General features: G+C 39.2%; 2 protein-coding genes across 3 annotated transcripts; both read left to right on the top strand.

Annotated features, from left to right (window-relative positions):
• The first annotated feature begins 966 nt into the window (after window positions 1-966).
• LOC137139844 (interleukin-17 receptor E) lies at window positions 967-9231 on the top strand. Of its 2 annotated transcripts, XM_067527657.1 has the most exons (17): window positions 976-2068; window positions 2205-2220; window positions 2318-2422; window positions 3255-3337; window positions 3468-3500; window positions 3616-3718; window positions 4615-4760; window positions 4853-4921; window positions 5013-5079; window positions 5482-5669; window positions 5753-5800; window positions 5881-5926; window positions 6023-6174; window positions 6282-6350; window positions 6455-6506; window positions 6634-6741; window positions 6917-9231. In XM_067527657.1, the coding sequence occupies exons 1-17, from the start codon at window positions 1994-1996 to the stop codon at window positions 7732-7734; spliced, it is 2178 nt and encodes a 725-aa protein (XP_067383758.1). In that variant the 5' UTR covers window positions 976-1993; the 3' UTR covers window positions 7735-9231. The 2 variants fall into 2 exon arrangements, with proteins under 2 accessions (XP_067383760.1, XP_067383758.1); XM_067527659.1 differs by lacking the exon at window positions 5753-5800 and having other exon boundaries at window positions 967-2068.
• Window positions 9232-11520: 2289 nt separating this feature from the next.
• On the top strand, window positions 11521-19441 carry wu:fl23c11 (interleukin-17 receptor C). Its single transcript, XM_067526191.1, has 16 exons — window positions 11521-11857; window positions 13921-13948; window positions 14050-14184; window positions 14407-14526; window positions 14626-14738; window positions 15226-15352; window positions 15456-15494; window positions 15658-15791; window positions 15897-15959; window positions 16046-16103; window positions 16199-16425; window positions 16654-16704; window positions 16814-16859; window positions 17052-17147; window positions 17229-17267; window positions 17861-19441. Exons 1-16 carry the CDS (start codon window positions 11726-11728, stop codon window positions 18658-18660), a joined length of 2208 nt encoding a protein of 735 aa, XP_067382292.1. The 5' UTR covers window positions 11521-11725; the 3' UTR covers window positions 18661-19441.
• The last annotated feature ends 211 nt before the right edge of the window (window positions 19442-19652 follow it).

Genomic DNA, 19652 nt, shown 5'->3' on the forward strand with positions numbered 1-19652 from the left:
ATCAATAGAAAGTCATACTTTAATAACAAAGTTAAACCAAAACTCACTTCCATATTATTTATAATATACTTGCTTACAGGTATTCACCTCATACAAGTCAATATTTAGTATGCAGCTTTTAGCAGCTAGGGTATGCTGTAGACAGTTGTTTGTTTAATTTTGTTTTGTTTTAGTTTTGCATATTTTGACAGTTGAATGTTTACTTATTCTTTGCTAGAATGGTCACGCTGTTAAGCTTAATAAGGATTTCCTCGATGATATCCCTGTATTAAGCTCTGGTCACTTTCTCTTCTACACTCACATGTCTTCTGGGTGCAGCTGCTGAGAAGCAAATCCACAGTACCATGCTGTCTGACCCCCCCCTGTGTCATGGTGAGGATGCTGTGATTGTGACTGTCTGCAGTGTGTGGTTTATTCCAAACATGGAGTAGGCAAAAAAAGCAAAAAGTTATTTCTCGGCTACTGGCAAAAACGTCTGTTTGCCACTTTCCCGTAAAGCTGCAAGCCGTGTAGCAGCAGGCCATCAGTTGTTGTATGCTCCCCAGTTGGAGCCTCTGCACCAGAAACGTCTTTTTAAAAAAGCATGAATGTCCTTTGTATTGGTCAGAGCACCTTCATAGAAAAATGAGGAAACAGTGTTGGGAAACTGATCTGCTCACACTCAAGGGTGAATGATGGTGCAAAACACATATAGTATGAATTAACTACTGTGGAACACTTAGTGGGTCACACATTATAAATATCAATTTTCACGTTGACATTAAAGTCTTTCTCTGATCAGTTTCACATTAAACCTGAAACACCAGAGGATTTAGGAGAAGATAAATAATTTTACAGGCATTTTAGTTATCACTGAAAGTAGTAGATGTCTGGGTGATTCTTTTGAAAAAAGCTTGCAATATTTCCACAGGGGAGAATGTATGAAAAAGATCAAGACCTTTAATGCTTTAATCATCACTTCCTGAATGAAAGTCTTTGGTAAAAACACTTGATGGGTGATCTTATGTGATCTTACACATACTACCTGTCATGCTATTTAATGCCTTGGTGGTTTACTCAAGGGATCAAAGAAGTCAGGGGGCCTTTGTGCCACAGCATTTGTACGAAGTGATAGTAGTTCTTGTCTTTAAAGACAGAGCAAAATAAAAAATGTAAATGTAAAAAGGCACAAGATGTGTATAGAGACTACTACAGGGACAAAATAACTCAAATAAGACGCATTCAATACCACAAAAGTCTGACAGTAAACATGAAAATGGCAGCTGGTGGGCTGGGATTCGATCCCATGGCCTTCTGCGTCCCAAACCAATGCTCCACCACTGAAAAGACAATATATAATATAAAATAACTAGACAAAGTAACGTGAAGACACTAAATTACACAAATTACAAAAAAGTACAAAGGCTACAAAAATGATGAAGAGATAAACACGTGGATCAAAGAGACACCACCACAAGACATGAAGCAAACACAGAGACAGAAGATGTCCACAAAGGCACACTAAATGTAACTAGTCGTCCTGTAGGAGGGACTGGGGGCGTTTTCTCCTAATCCATCCATGGCTTGAGGATGGTCGTAAGACTGGAGTAAGGTTGGACACCAAGGTAAGGTAGGGGTACAGGACTATGCGCGGTCCTGTTTTTTTTTTTTCCCCTAACCTTAGTAAGAGGCGGAGCAGAGGGGGCCGTGATGATCCAAGCAAAAAAAAAGTTGGTATTTGATTTTGTTTAAACAAACGCCTTCAGGTTAGTCATTTGACACGGCACGGGAAGTTAAAGCCCAACAAGTAGGCTGCTATGGGGAGCTCACAACCCCGCACCAAGTTCTCATGCGTCTGAATGCTGCGCCCGCGTTTGGTAGCACAACACGCGGAGAAATCACTTAGGATTGTCGGAAGCCGAAAACAACCCGGACAAGCGGAACAAAGATGGCTTAGTGTTTGTGTCTTATCAGAGGGACATTTCTTAACATCCGCGGGCTGGGGCCGCTTAAAATGCGCACCGCGCTGGTGTTTCTGGTCGTGGTGGCGTCGCCACTTATGCTGGAATGTGCCACAACATCCTGCAAGGTATGTTCTAAATAAATAACTGGACCTGTTAAATCCTAATACAGTAAAGTAACTGTCCAACGTGCTGCTTTATAGATGTGATTTATTTATTGTTTCTTTTTTTTTTTTGCCTGACTTGCTCTCGTGTTTCCTGTAGGTGGGAAATCGAACGGGTAAGTTATGTCATTATTTTTTTATTTCCACTTCAGTCACACGTGTCAAAGCCACACGTGCGACTTTCTGCTGTAATGCTCTTCTCTCTGTGTACAGACTATGTTGCACGACCGTGTCCTGTGAAACTGACCCCTGTGCCGTCACAGCAGCCCACAGACACATACTCTGAATGTGTCACTGTCACTGTTTGGATGGATGATGGTAAACAATCCACAGTTAATTTAGTGAACAAACTCAATTACCAACTGCCTCACATTTTTCAAGCAAATTGAAAGCCTAACATTTGTTAATGTGCTTATCACTTGAATGTTATTACAACACATTGTTTTAGAATAAACTAAATAAAAAATTCTAATTAAGATTACTTAAATGCAAGTAGATTTACTTTTAAGTCTCTAGTTATAATGAATTCTTCTAAGTACAAATACTTGCTATGTATAGTTGACTGAGTTTATTACGAAGTTGAAAATCCACCACCATCAGATTTTCTTCATAAACCAGCAGACTTCTTCCTCTTGCTACTCTCAGTTTTAAGTGTCAGTTCTTCATTAGACATGAAGAACTAGCAGCTGCAGCCATTTTGTACCCAGGCACTACCAAGACTGAAGTAGTTCCTACCGTTAGGTCTGGGTTGGGGGTAGGTACTGAATTCAACACTACTCTTTATCATGATTAACATTATCATGAATAGCTTCGAACTACAAAAAGTGTCTGAAGTGTTTTACTGTACACCTCAATGCATCCTTGTTTGCTGGGTGGGGCCACACTTGGTGGGGCAGGATTTGAACCCGCTGCGTTCTGTATCCCAACCCGATGGTCTACTGCTGGGCCACCAGTTCCCCTTCAAAAAACTGGTCAAATAACAGACTTAAAAACACTTCTGAAAAATAATTACTGAAATTGTTTAAGAGATATAAACTAGTGTGATGAGCTATACCTCAGTTGGTAAACTCAATATTTTTAGTGAAAATCTAGTAAACTTGCTTAGTTATTTCCAATACAGTGAAAAGCATGTGTAATTGCTTTCTTACAGATGCACTTAAGGCGAAACCGACAATTGAAATACTCTCACCAAGACCTCTAACAATTCAACCTAAGATGAAAAACTGTGAAAAGGTTGGACTTTTTGCTTTACACATGCCAGCATACTCTCTCTCCCTAAAACACTGTAAAACGTTGTAACAACTTTGTAATTAAATAAAATTACATATTCTCTCTTCCTCGGTTCTTTCTGCCTTCAAATAAGACTACAAGAAAAAAGAAAAGGAACCATGTCATGGTGAGACTAAATGATCAGTTTTAGCTTCCATCATACTGACAAATGTTTTTTGAAAATGGTTATGTTGATTATGGTGTGCATTTTTGCATTTTAAAATTTTATTTAACTTTTTCAGTGGGAGCTGCTACATGACTGTGTCCAGGCTAAAGCATCAGATTCAGTGAATGTGTCCTACAAAGGCCAATCAATCAGCTGCACTGTCAGTTACGAAGTGCCAGGTATACTCTATGATTTCTGTTAGCAGGTAGCTTTGTGCTACATTTTCTCATATGCTGTTTTCAAGAGCAGTATGGCAACAAAATAACATTGTGGCATGTTAAGTCACCGCAGGCGTTCATATCATCATCCTCATTAAAACTCTATTTACTCCGTAGATGTAAGCATTACTACCCTGGAATGTACTATTCACATAAGGATACAAGTGTTTCATCACAGGATAAAAGCCTTCACTCAAACTGTAAAATCATAGATCAACAGCTTTCAGCTTGTGTATCACACGTTTATTTGGCACAACTTCTTTTCTCCGGAAGCCCTTCCTGCTGCAACCCTCCCATTTTTTTTTTTTAATCTGGGCTTGGGACTTGGCACCAGGGTCACCCTTGGTGCCTTGACACCCTCAACCTGGTGGTGTGAGATTCGAACCCACGCCCTTCTGTATCCCAACCTAATGCTCCGCCACTGAGCCACCAGGTCCCCTTCCTGCTGATGTAATACTTATATCCCTAACCTCCACCTACACTCCTCAGAGTCGAACCTATCTACCTCAAATTTGAACACAGACATGATACACATACTTATACATTAAGGGGATGTCGTTACCTCTCATGTGTCATGTCTGTGGCAAATAACACAGAGAAAGAAATTCCTTAAGACTCCAGAACTGTCCTCTTATTACATTTTACATTTTCTGCTATATCAAGTTAATTCAGTGATAGCTCCCAGTAAAAGGAGCTGTTGAACTTTTCACTCAGTGTCCATCAACAACATTCTGTTATCTCTAAAACTGCTGCATCTGCATTGTTTTGTTTTCTCAGCTATTTTGCCCTGTCAGCATTATAAAACTTATATCCTGTTGGTGTGTGTGTGTGTGTGTGTGTGTGTGTACGCAACTCAGATCCCACACCGGACTTTGATCTGTCTGTGAATCTGTCATCGAAATCCATCACCATAACTGTGTCGCCTGGAAAGAAAGTGCTTGCTAGATTGTGTTACCAGACAAATGCAATGTTCTGCAGCCAAAAGCAAGATCCCCCCATTATGGTAAGTATCAGTGAAAAATCTATCTGCAATTTTGTTTTCACACACTGATTAAATGTATTTTCCCCTGTAATGTGTTTGTGTGTGCTTTGCAGATTGATCCATCTCAGTCTCAATCAGCTCAGTTTAACATTTCGTACCTCCTGCCCTGTCTGTGTGTAGAGGTACTTTGAGCTCTATTAAACCTTTTGGTGCATATGGTATTTTTATTCTGTCTAAACACACTTTTCAGTCATGCACATTTCCTATTTACAGGCATATTACACCCACATGGATGCAAGACGACATAAAAAGTGTCCCTTTCAAAATAAAAACATTGAAGGTGAGGGTGTTGCATGATTGATTTCAGATTAAAAATGATAACAAAAGCTAAAAACCTCTTGCATGAACAGCTTGTTAGAGGGAGTTTTTGTTAGTTTTGTAATTGACAACAGAGATGTTGTGCCTTCCTTTCAGATATACAAAGTAGGGGAATTCCTCAAATAGCTGTGTTCACAATTTTGGTGAAAATTTACCCCAAACATATATATATATATTTTGTAATTGATATGCCTTGAGAAGAAATGTTTTAGAATTGTGAGTCATATGTTCTGAAGCTGGTGGTGATTTACTGTATTTCATGTATCACCATGATACAATCTGTCATGTAACTGAAAAAAACATTGTCAGCACGTCATTCATGTTGCAGTCATAGTGTTGTAAACTGTCCACATTTCCTCAACAGATTTGCGAGATGTTTGGCTGTCCTCTGAAGTCGTATCATATGAGTCTAGTTTAGAGTGGCAGCCACAGTGTCCTACCAGTGACCTTTCAGTGGAAACCTCTGCCTCCCTCTGCTGGAGACACCAGGAACACCTCTGCACACCTATGCTCAACTCCACATTGGAGAAGTATGATGATGGACTAACCCTGGTAAGCTGGGAATGTTGCTGGTATTGGTGACGGATAAGAGGGGACACAGCTTTCTCAGATACCCACTGTGTCTCTTTTGACAGATATATAACACATCTTCCGTTGACAAACACCCTCATATGTGTGTGCAGGTGAGAAATGGCGAAGTGCTCACACTGGAATACATCATCTTGTAGTTGCGGAATCACTTATTTGTTTTTCATTTTTGCAGCTTTCTCTGCAAGGCATTCATAATATATCTTGCCCCTTCACGGCTGGTGAGTCATACAGGGAAAAAAAGAGGTTTTAGCCTTTAGCTATGCTAAGTCTATTTCTTTGCCTGCTTTGACTCTCTCTCTCATTGTCCTTAACAGAAATGTCTTCATGGGAAGTGTCTATTGAACTAGGCAGACGGAGTGTTTTTGTACATCTCACCTCTCTTGTCCCAGCAATGTTCTCAACTCAGTTTTGTGTCCTCAGCGAGATGGGATGTACACCCAAAGGGCCAGTCCATGAACTAAGAATGGTAAGCATATTTACTGTATGTGTTTGTGACACTGTGAGCTAAGGAGGATTGGAAAAATGTTGTTAATGTATTGTTGACATACATAAATAATAGTATTCATATTATAGGAAGGGAATACTGCTGAGACAAAGCTAAATGTGCCTCCTCACCTTCTTGCTATGAAGCCGTGCGTGCAGGTACAGTACCTGCAACAACGTAATGCAAGACTCAGAACGGTGTTCCTGGATATGGTACATGGTTGTTTTTCTGTCTCTGCTTTTTTTAACCTGTTTTTCTGCAGGTGTGGCAGTCAGATCCTGCTCTTCATGGAAGAAGAATTTTGTGCCCACGGTGTAAGTTTACTCAGAATATACATGTGCAATGTACTCTCTTGGGTCACTTTATGCATGCATGGATGCATGCATGCGCATACAACTCCTACAACTTAAATATGCCTACTGCATTTCATTTTTTCCACAGACACGCACTACCGATGTGGCATTTATGCAGTGGCAGCGTTGATGTTTGTTGTTATTTTTGCACTACTGGCCCTTTGCATTCACAATCTTACCAAGAGGGGAGCAGCAGGTTAGTTCAGTTGCCTCATCAAATGCAAATTGCAGACATTGTTTCATTGTTTTAATCACTACTTGTATCTTTGACTTTGTCCATCTTTTGATTTCAGATCATTTCAATTTCATTATTGAGTCAGAAACATATACATAATGTCTTTTTTCTCGACTGTGTTTTCTAATATCTCTAGGTTGGCTTTATATCCAGAGGCCTGTGTTGCTGGTGTGCTCATCAGAGCAGTCAGCCCATGTGTCTGCTGTGGGGGCATTAGCCTCAATCCTGCAGGGGGAGCTTAGTGCCACTGTGCACATGGCTCTTTGGGCCCAAAGCTCACAAAGACAAACCAGGACTGGAGTAACAGATCTGGGTCCACTTCCCTGGCTGTATGGGCAGTGGGAAGTGGTGCGTAAGGCACAAGGGAAAATGCTGATTATTTGGAGTTCTGAGGCTAAGAAAACCTATGAGAAATGGAAGGGGGACAGGGCAATTGTGGACAAGAGTGAAAGCAAGGAAGAAAACCGCACAGCAGAGTTGAGACATGAGAAAAGAAAAGCAGGTGTAGATCATAAACTAAATGGAAAACTGAGAAAAGGCAAAAAAGAGAGAGCACCTGGAAAACAAGATTGCAATAAGTTATGTGATGAAGACAGGGACCCACAGATGATGCCCTCTACAGTGACAGCGCCGGTATTTGCAGCAGCTCTGGCATGCCTAGAGGGGGCGCTGCAGCAGTCCAAAGGTCAAGGAATTGCTATTGTCTATTTTGAGGGCCTTGGACAAAGTAGGGACATCCCACAGGCTCTCCGAGGTGTCCCTCGGTACTGCCTGCCACAGGATTTCAGGGGTTTACTACAGGAGCTGGGGGGGATGAGACGGCAGACAGAATCTGGCAAATTCAGGCGGCGCTGCTGGCCCAGGCTCCTGTCTAAAGTGCTGTTCATATGGTTGGCACGAAAGCTAGCCCACAGGCTGCAAACATTGGTGCCTCAAATAAAAGGCAAGGGCTGATTTTCATTACCACAGAAAATAGTTTCAGATAAGACACAGAGCAGCCTTAAGTTGCCCTTGGCATCCCACAAGGCCCGAACAAGGATCTACACAAGAGCAAGAGTGTCTGTGAGTCACGATAGAGAACGGAGAAACTTGAATCTCAAGTTTCACGTGCCTGACAGGGACAGACTTTGTTTTGCTTGAAACAAGACACGTATACAAGACACTGGAGCTGATGTGCAGTTGTGTGGCCTCAGAGTCAATCACTCAGTAAAAGCTATTCATTACTTGACAGCATCCTATTGAAAATGCAACCGCTTCTTTTTCTCATTAAGAGGTAAATATACTCTATCGTGTCTCCTCCATATCACCCCTGACAGAGGCTCTTTATGTTGATTTCGTGACTGAAGTTGAACACCTGTCTTATCTCTCTGTAAATATGCTAACCGCTATGAAAATCTAGTTGCAAATTTTCTTTACTTTCTTCATGAGAGTATTTATGTTTGAAAGTGTCATGACCGTACCTGTGACAAACAATGTGAATGCTGTTTACAGGAACTCATAAATTTGCATTGGATTACTAAACACAGAGTCAAAGGAGTGTTGGATTGAAAAATGGGTGAAAAGATGAAATGACTTGTATTAAAATGTGTCTTTAGGGGTTTTATCAAGTCCCTGTAATTAATTACTGTCAGCCAGTATCATACTTTTTATTCAGCAATAAATATGTCCTACCTCAAACACTTTCCTGTGTCCCAAAGAGTGAGAAAATGAAAAATTCATTATAATTTAAAACCTCTGAATGGTAAATGTACTATACAGAGTTTACCTCAAAATCTCAGAGCATTAGAACAAAAACCTTGACTAGTGTACTTTCCCAGGTTTTATTATATTGCAGCAATCTCAATAAAGTCAACGGTACATTTTATGCAAAGCAACTTTAAACGGCACAGTCCAATCATGTCAGGATACACAGACCAATTTAGTTGCCCCTTTAAGAAATCCATATTAAAGGTCTCCAGATTGCTTTTTTTTTTTTTCTTGCTTGAGTGAACAATGTTGAGTTGTTAGCCTAATACTGTTGGCATTATACATTTCTGTATGGCAAATAAATATGTTCTTGATTTTAAAAAAAAGACCCATGTATAATTACTGGAATGACTGAGGCTTTTATATTACTGAAATAATTGTTTTCAAAATTCACAATCTGTATAAGCTTAATGATTTTTCTTGAGCCTGTGTTCTTCAAGGGAGTTACGTGGAAAAGACACAAGATTGCCAAGATTCCAGGGTTCTGAAGCAGCATGAATAAACTGCTTGACAGGATTAGTCAGGAAGCAGATTGTCACATAAAACAGTTAAGCAGGGGCCTATAAAAGGTCAAGGGAACATACGTAGATTCATACATTGTAAATCAAAGTTTGTGGTGTATTTTGCTAAAATGTAACTGAGTGCAAATGAAGATCACCTGTGTAAAAAAATAAAAACAAAATAATGTGTGAAATGGCAAACAAATGAGGTGGGAGAGTGATGTATATGAATATTACCCTGTGTGGATGTGGACATAGTGAATGTGGTTTTGGAGAAAGTCACTTACTCTGGTGTTGACACTGAGCTCACATAGATACTTCACCCTTTTATTAGGCTGATCTGTATTTACATGTAAATTCAAGGTTTAAACCATACTCAGCAAAAAAAAAAAAGATCAATACAAAAAACTTGCCATAGGGAAACTAGGTTTTATTCTGCATTCAGTAGCCTATAAGTTTAAGATCCCTTTAGTCACATGGGCATTGCTTTATTCTATAAAACAAAGTACTGGCACATTCAGTTTCACTTCAGTGAAAAGGTCATGACACTTTTATGCAACTTCCTTGTTTTCTGCATAAATTGTTCATGAAATGTGATTTCTCACCAGACTTACCTCCTATATCAACAATGTTTCCAAGCTGATAAAACAAAAACAGTCATCATCTTTAAAGTGTTTACTGAACACACACATTAAAATTTTTCTTGAGAAATTTGAATTTATTTAAACCCTCCAAAGTGACAAGCAGTCCCAAACTGTGACGCTCCCTCCACTGTACTTCACTGTTGGGATAATGTTTTCATGTTGGAACGCAGGTTCTCTGTGTACACCACACAGTATGTATTGCTGCGGTTCTTCTCAAACATTTCTACATTCTTTCACACAAGACATTTTGCCACTAGTGTTGTCACTAGAGTATCAAAGTGGTCTTCAACAAACTTCAGGTGCACTGCACTGTGTTTTTTTGGAGAGCGATGGCTTCCTTCATGCTGTCCTGCCTTAGACAACATGCCTGTTTAATGCTTTGTGTATGGCTGACTCATGAACGAAGATGTTAACCAACTTCAATAAATCCCTTTCCCTCTTTAGCTCTTACTCTAGCACTCTTTTTACCTCACTGAGCATTCTGAGTTTTGCCTTGGCTGGTTTGATGTCAAAGCAAGTCTAATCCACACCTCCATTCTCATATAATTGATTTAATTGATCTATTGGTCTTCAGTCTTGCTAACACCTGATTCCAGGGGATGTTTATTGACAACAGAAGTCTAGTGACGCCATTACTTTTTCCACCATCACTTCTTACACTAACACCACCTGGTGGCTTTTAATATAAAACAATTACATGTTTTTATAAAAAATATTAACTAATATATGCTGATGTATCACTATGTATATAGATTATCTGGTAGCACATGATTAAAATCAGCTCCACCTTAACTAACAGTGATCTTTGACCCTTATGTTTTATCAATTACTGTACATGTTTTGCTATAATTATCATAATAATTTTTGTTTGGAATACAAACAAAATACACGTTTTAAAATGCTTATTGAAGTACTTTTATTTTTGTAATTTAAGTAAAATGTAGATAATGTTTAGTACTAAACGGTACTTGTGGAGAATATTTTATGTCAATACTTTTTGAATTAGTGTATTTTGTACCACCTCTGCACACAGTGTATCACATTTTGCTGTGTATTTGCTGTGTAGCAGCAGACTGCGCAGAGCAGCCTCCAAAACAATTCTTAAAAGCACCCGTGTTAATGTTGTCACTGATCAGTGTATGTTTAACAAGTGTGTTTAATAAAGACATAAAAGATAATGACCATTTCTGTTTGATCAGCTTAGAAAGATTGTGTTTGTTAATATTTGTGACTTTGGTGAAGATCAGATCATGTTTCATTACCAATTTGTACAGGTGACAAACTTTTTGCGACTGGTATCCAAACATGCTGAAAATCCTATAATGAACTATAAATTTGCATTTTTCCAGATTGCACAGACTAATGCACCACAAGCACACTATAGCACAGGTGTTGGTGCTTCAGATAAGGTATTATACAAATAAGTGCAACAGTCTTTTATATCCACTGTTGTACCGTACTTTTATGACCTATTCACCAGACAGAGCAACACCCCAACAGAAAATAAAGAAAATTCAATTCCCGCATAAACCAAATTTTAAATAGAAAGAAGATATAAAAGACAGTGACCATAAAATATATTTGCACACTAATATGAGGACCTGAACTTTTTAATGTTTCCATCAGTGTTTTTCGAGATTATCATATTTTTTGTTAGATGACCACAAAATCGTTTCCGAGCTTCTAACGAAGGGAACCTGCTTTTGGCTATTTTATGTTACCAACTGTATCACGTTTATGTTATGATCCGAAGTACGTGGAAAGATTTGCCACCAGTCAAGCAGAAACTCGTTGTGGTTGCGCCAAGTTTCCCTCATCCCACCTAACTGAACAGGTAACAGCTGGGACACGCCTATCACCAGTCGTCGGCCAAGAGTGTGTCACAACAGTGACTCCAGGCGTGGGAACTACTCCTTCGGTCTCTGATCATAATCGGTTCCGAGGATCACTCGCTGTGATCTTTGTGGGTCGGATGAAGGGAGTTTAGCCGAGGAGCAGGAGACTCGCAGCAGAGAGAAAGTCCCTGCGCCAGCGCAGAGGCACCGTCTTCTGGATATGGCTCCAACGCGTCTACCCGCGCCACAGGTTTTCTTCCTGCTGCTGTCAGGGCTACGTATCTGGCAGTGGATGTCCGTGAGCGCTCTGGAGATGGTCAACCAAGAAGCACCTGAAATCAACTGTAGCGAGGTATCCAGTCACAATTACACGTTTTGGGTTTAAGGGATTAAACCGGCGTTAACACTGAGACTTAACGGCTGTAATACCAGAAGTATGTGTTTAACAATCTTGTACTTGGTAGTGAGTCTCCTTGGCTATAAATAGGCTTTAATCGTGTTTTCTTTTTTTTTATTATAAGATATTCTCTTATATTACAAAAGGCCCCTCACAGTTACATGGCAGACAATTCCTAGTTCCTACTTCAGCTGCTTTGAATTTAGTTGATCTACTTTATTTTATAAACTAAGCTATTAAATAATCCTTCTGAGCAAGATTACGTTTCCTTACTATTTTTAATTGTTGCCTATGGAAATTGAAGAGACTGCCAAGTGAATGGCCATTACTTATTTACTATTGTGCGGAGCATTGTGACACTTTACTCCAGAGATCAGTTTCCATTGACGGCTGTTGTAGCTTAGAGTGAGTTTAAAAAACAACATTTATACTCAGTCCTGTGAATAAAAATTTAACTTTTGCAAGTATTATTACTTTTACTTTTTAGGACAGAACAGCCCGGTAGAAATTGGGGAGGGTAGCGTAGGGGAGAGCATCAGGGGTAAAAAACTGTGCCAAATCAACATGCGGACAAATGATATCCAATGGCGACCCTGAACTCATAGGATAAGCTGAAAGGGACAAAAAAAAAATGTAAATGTGCCAGATCTAGTCAAATGTTTTATGACCTGACCAGGATGATGTCACTGCATGAACAAAAAACATGCAAAAATAGATGAAACATCCGTAATAGAGTATAAGTACAATCACACAACAACAGATAAGACTTTTAAAAAGACTGCAACACTGTTAGATCACAAACAAAAACTATTCACACATTAATAATACACACACTGCCATATATTGTGTTTCAGTTTTAGGATTTTTTGGAGGCTGCAGTCTTTGCTACTGTTGACTTGCTTTCTGTTAGGTCGTGTTAATATTTGATATTGTTTTATTGATATACGGTTAAAAAAAAGTGGAAAAATATTAGATGCAACTACAAACTGGCACAGATCTAATATACAGTTAATGGAGGGGACTAGTACAAGTGAAAGCTGCAACACTGAAACATTTAAGTAGGTCTTTGTCATGGAATCATTTTGAAATGTCATAGGTGAGCAACATTCACAGCTTCACTTACAGGATTTTTTTAGATGATGGCTCAGTGTCATGTTGTTTTCACTTAACTGGGACAGTTGAATACAATACCGCCATCATTAATGATATTTGTGATATCTGGGGTTTTATTACTAAGTAAAGTTGAAATATTTGCTCTTAATAACCTATGTAAAATTATGGAGAGTAGTTTGGTAAATGCACTCAGTTGCCCAGCTGAAATTAATGCAGATCTTTTGACCAATCCTCCAGTAAAGTCAACTTCATGAATTCTAGAATGTTTAATTTATTTTTCAACATATCCTAAAAATAAAAAATACGTTTTGCAGAAACCACACGCACACACACACACACACACACAAAAAGAGCAAATCTCTTAATCAGTCAGGAAAAATCAAAAATACAACATAAAAGATTTTCTACTGGCTGAATTTTCACCTGAGTTTCTTACTACGTTTTTGACAAATTAACTTCCTTTAACTGAACTACAGTTTTAGGGAATTACCGATATACCAGCCATGCATTGGTATTTGCCTTGTTGACTTGTATTAGCCTGTCAGCATATAAGATGCCATTCACAGACGCCAGTGGTTATTTATTATTGTTATTTTTCCACATAAAGAATCTTCAAAATCTGTATTGACTTTGGCCGTCTGCCATATTCTTATTCTAAATGTCTATATAAGAATTGACCCAGAATTTCCCAATTGGTGCATCCCTACTGTGTTTCATAGTATTTGTTTATAATCTGCATGATGAGAACTATGACCTTTAAAAATTGGGACATTAACGTGTAGTAACCTTTACAACTGAATCTGAATTCCTACCACTACTCAACATTCTTTAAGGCCTGTGTGTAATAATGGATGAGTGGAATTGTTGTGTCATTAAATTCTCATCAAATGTTTTTCTTTCTTCAGGGCTTAACTGGATGCCAGATCAGCTCAGGTACTACCAAAATCAACCGGAACATATCTATGATCGTGGGAATAATTTCACATGAATATTAGACTGCATTTTGTCTAAAGCCGAATCACTTGTTTTCACAGCCTCTCCGTTTGGTCCTGCACTGCCTGAGCCAAATGATTTAGTGGAAGTTACACACGTGAAGCTTAAAGTGATTCTCTACTGTTCCACCACAAGTGACTGCAAACCGCGCCTGCAAATCACTATCACAGTCCAAGGTAGCTTTGTTATAGCATTTTATTTTTTTCATATTGTCAGCAAGGCTGGTAAGTCCTGAATTTCTCCAGACTACGTGAGGTGTTCTTCAGTAAAAATGTTTTTGTTACTGCTACTATTATTGTCCTGTCACAACTTGTGTGTGTTGCATTCTTATCATGGTTGTTCAGTTAGTCTACAGAAGTTGTCTTTCTTGACTGATTACAGTTCATATGTTTTTGCAGAAGTGGATATTGCAATTCACGTTTCTGAGGGTTCTGGAGGTTTCATTGATGACGAAGGGTCCAATAGCATGAATCAAATGGCAGAGGGAAGTGGTCAGACTCTGTTTCCTAAACCAAAAGGTATAAAACCATATCCCCAATACAAAATACATAAACTCACACTCAGTTATTATTAAGATTACTTTTTCATATTTTGTACTCCTACTCTCTGTGTAACAGCTTTGGTGAGAGTGTGTCTTAGCACCCCAGATCCTAAAGAAATTTGCAAGACAATAGAATTTATGTCACGTCAATCCAATTTACATCGAGCTACTCATCCGCCGGCACAGAAGGTAATTGAACCTGAGCAGGTGTAAAGAATTTACCTTAAAGTATGCAGTTGTTCTGAATATAGGTCATGTTGTCGACATTCTGTTCTTGTACTTGACCTGGTTAAATTCATTTTGTGTCACTGTATAAGTAGGAAATATTGTAGTTGTCCTCCATGACATTTAATTGGTGGAAATAGTTGAATTACATATGTAATAATATCATATTTAATAGTGTTGTCACAAGGGGCATTTTACTGCACATTATATACTTTTACTTTGGATACTTAAGGCTTATTCTTCTGACAACACTTGTACTGCAGAACTTTCACTTGTAGTGGATGTTTTTGTTTTGGTACTTTCACTTAAGTAAAGTAGTGAATACTTTCTCTGCGTATACAAGTCTTTGCATTCCTATTGCATTTCTCATAATCAAGTCTCAAAAAACTTTTATCACTTAGTAACTACAAACACAAGATTAGGGATTTAAAGTGTGTGTACATATTTACAGCAGATGCATGTGAGGCTGGTGTTGAAAGAGAAACTGATGTTTGGAAGTCCTGTCCTGGTTACCGTCTACCCACATTCCAATGGAACAACCATTAACCAGTCTATCACAGTGCCATCATTAGAGGACGGTGGGTTAAGTGCTGTAATCTAAGGAAAAACTTATTATTGAGTAATGTCTCTGAATTATTGAGTGATGTCTCTGAGCATCTACACCCTCCTTATTTTTTTCAGTTTGCCCCATGAACCTGAATGCTGTAAAGGAATGTGATGGTAAGAGATATTATCTCCGATGTCAGATGTATTAAGATAACATGTAATAAAACAGTTAAGTGTTCTCTTCTTCCACCTGTGGCCTAATGTGCTGATGAATGTGCACTGTACTACGTGTACAGCTCAGTTATCATTTAGAGTGACTGATCGTTTTTTGTCTCAGCTCCCAGTCTCCGAGCTGTAACTGATCGTAAGAGAAATGTGGTTCTCCTCCAGCTGGAAGGCACTGAGCCCAGACAAGACAAGCTCATGTGCCAGATGGTTTGGAATGAAATGGCTGGAGAGATTCTTCCATGGGTCAGTCAGTGCTAAATCATTAAGAATATTTTTCATATCAGTCTGTTTGTCCAAAATCAATATAGTCTGTGTAAACCTGTGTAACCTTTTTTCTTCCCTTTGCAGCCTGAAGGCAAGAGAGAAATAGTCATTTCATCAAACTTAGTTGCACCATGCCTCTGCTTCCGGGTAACTGACATGTTGGTTTTTAAACAATAAATAAGAACTTCAGACATTTTTGACATTAGCAAAACAAATACAAATTTATTTTTAAGGTATGGTGGAGGGGGAAAAACCTACAAAGAGACTTCTGCCCTTTCAAAAACCAACAAGGTAAACAGAGTTCACCCAGGTTAACCTCACTTGCGAGTAAACAATTTTGCTGGTACACAACATAAGCATGTGTGTGTGTCTGTGTGTTCTTTTAGACGCATATGAAAAAATGCAGCATGGTGTGTCTGTGACCATGGTGGAGTCTTTAATAAGAGATGGTGACTGGGGGCTGAGCTGGAATGTGACCTCTCGCTGCAGTCTCGAGGCAGAGATGTGGCTGTGCCAGAAAGATGTGGCAGGAGGCCAGTGTGAAGAAGTGATGGGCTCCAGACGGACACTGCACAGCCATGCAGGCTGGCATGCAACACGCAGTGGACACTGGGTAAAAACATCAGGAAAATGTTTGGGTTCTTTCTTTAACTGAGCTAAGCTGCTGTTGGGCAGCACATACTGTTGCATTTTTAGATAAAGATTAAACTATGCTTTTCACAATGCTGAGAGAAAACTGAAATTATTGCTTAATTTAACATTTTACGTGTAAACTTGGCGAAATGTATTTCAACCTTTATTTTTACTAATTTTTTACTTATTCAAATCATTCATTTCATAGAGTAAATATGGAGAGTTCAATGTCACATCACATCCACTACTTTGTGTACAGGTAAAAGTACCTAAAAGTGATGAGACATGAATATACAATTATATATATTCTTTACAACTGCTTCCCAGTCCACCAAATATACTGACATGAACTCTTTTACTCATTTTAGCTAAAGATAAACAAGTCATACTTAGAGCCCCAGTGTCCATTTGCAAGTAAGTCTATTAATGATTTTCTAGATTCAGATTGAGTGTGATGATTAACTCTTATCTGATTAAAAAAACAACTCTACATGTTTTCATTCTTATATACCAAATTAGAAATTACAGAGTAGTAATTTCACTACACATTATGCAGTATTTAACAACATTAGGCATGTCCACTTCATAATTTAATAATTTTTGCAGAGTCTCGGCGGAGATGGAGCCTGCCAGTACTTTTAGGATTGCTGCTCATGTGTTTGGCCATACTAGCCTCCTATTTTGTACAAGGGGTCCTAAAAGGTCAGTTATCAATTTGTAAGTATTTACATAATAACAGAAACGTAATAACAGGCCTCAATGTGGCCTCTGTTTTCCTTTTAGGCTATGTTTGGAGATGGTTGAAAGAAGATGATGTTAAAGGTATGTGCCATTCAATTCAGAATTGGCAACTGTTGTTTTCTACAGCCCCGTTTACACTATTATGAATATTACACATTCATAATTGCACTCACATTTCATGTTTGTACACATGTATGCAAATTAATGTGTTAGTCTTGACCCAGATAATGAATCCAATTCCTTTAATATTAGGTTTTGGCTGATAAATAGTCCAACCCGATACCTATATTTACCTGATACTTATATTTACCTACAAATCCTGGTTCAAAAGTATGATGTTTATCCACTTAAATTAGTGATGATGATATGATAGAATAACTGGGACATATGACTCTGAAACTGACATGAGGGATCAATATTACTCCATTATTTCTACAGAAACAGTCTCATGAACAATCAGCGTAAGTGTGTGTGCAGAACAGCACACTATTAACATCCCCATGGTATATATAGCTTTATTTATATTTGGTAGGTCATACCATGACCCTAAAAACTCCCAATGATGGCAAAAACATCTTCAACCACAGACATGCACCCCAGTTGTGATATTTATTTTGTTCTGTCAGTGTGTTCCTTTAAATTAAATTAAATGTGTTAATATTGCTCCTTTTCAGGTGCTGTGGGTGGGGGTCACGTGGTCTTGCTGTACCCACCTGATGATAACCAGGCTTTGGCAGGGCTGATGTGTCACTTGGGTTCGTCTCTCCAGGCTGTTGGTTTCAGTGTGTCTCTTGACCTGTGGAGCCAGGCCGAACTAAGCGCACTGGGCCCGGTGACTTGGCTCCACTCGAGACTGGACCAACTGAAAAGGCAGGGGGGCAAAGTAGTGTTAGTCCTCACCCAGGCTGCCTGGATTAGAGCGGAAGAGTGGGGAGCTCTAAGATGGGAGACAGACACACCCAGTAAGAACAAAGAGGAAGATGACACAGGAAAAAGTTACCCTGCCTCTTCTGCTCTTCTTTCTGTGGATGTTTTTAGTGCTTCATTGAGCTGCATTCTCGCAGACTATTTACAGGGCCGTGCTGGTGAGCGGTTCACACTAGTGCAGTTTGAATCATTCCCACCTGAGCCTCCAGGTGGTTTCCGGCAGCTGCCAGACCTTTTCCGTGGTCTTCATGTCTACAGCCTCCCCTCCCAGAGCTTGGGATTTTTGACTGAACTGGCTGGGGCTAAGCAAGTGGCCACTGCATCAGCCAGACGAAAGAGGGCTGGGGGGCTCAGGATGGCATCCCGAGTGCTGGCAAGAGGGCTGTCAGGGTTCACAGCAGGGACAACCGTATTACGCCTTGCAGGGGTTTCCCAGAGTTGTGTTGGGGTAGAAGCAGAAGAAACTGTGCCTTTGCAACCATGCCTTCTTACACCCCCCTCCAGCCCTCATACAAAGCCCAAAGTCAATGAAATGAAATGGGTCTAAGAGTAGGAGAGGATCCCCTGTTACCAAGCGGCAGTTTTGGGATAATTGGCCAGTAATGACTTGAAAGACCCTCAAGTAAACTCAGGAAAAAACACATGTGTATCATTATCACTTTTCAGGTTTTAAATTTGCTGATGTAAACATCTGGATTCTAGAAGCTGTTTAGAAGTGTTTCATGAGGTTTGAGAAAAAGGAGCTTGTTTGTCATACAGTAAATAACTTGGTTGGTATAGATTAAGCTGCTGGTTCTCCAGAGAAATTAAAGTACACAACAATTAAAGGAATAGGCTGAGAAATCTGAGTGTTGTTTATGCAGATGGAACAGGCTGTTTTTTTGTAAAATGTTTTCCTGCTTCACACAGTGTCTGCAAATGTTTCCACTGCCACTCTTTTCAGTCCTCATTCTATTGAAAAAAATACACTTCAAAGTTCACCTGAGACTCATGTAGAACTTTAGTGGGTGCACTGGGCTTCCTCGATCCTGAATCTCAGTTGTACAGTGTTTTCAAGGCAAACTTCACTTAATATGATATTTTGTTTTTTTTTAAGGCAATCTTGATATGATATTCTGGCTTCTGTGCTTACAGGGTGAATCAGAAACAAAGTTTAAATTTTAGAGGATTTCTCATGATGAAGGACATGTATGAGACTACGATAAAAAAAAAGCAGAATAAGGGAAATATTTAAAATACAACAGCATAACCAGTATCACATTCTCTCTTGGTTAACAAAATATGCACCCAGCTGACATACACAAACACTGTTTCTCCAAAGCTGAGGATGTGTGGAACATTTTTACCCATTGCTTGTGTGCACAAATCCACATTATCTGGATCACAGCTTAAGAACTGCTGGAGCAATTTGCACATGCACAAATATGATCCAAACGTACACTGGGAGCAAGTTGTGACAAATTATTATGTCCCAAAACCTTAAACTGCAGAAATACTCCTGCTGTTTAATCTGTAAATCCAGATTCACTTTCCTGGTAA

This window comes from Channa argus, chromosome 13 (assembly GCF_033026475.1).
Source record: "Channa argus isolate prfri chromosome 13, Channa argus male v1.0, whole genome shotgun sequence".
NCBI lineage: Eukaryota > Metazoa > Chordata > Actinopteri > Anabantiformes > Channidae > Channa > Channa argus.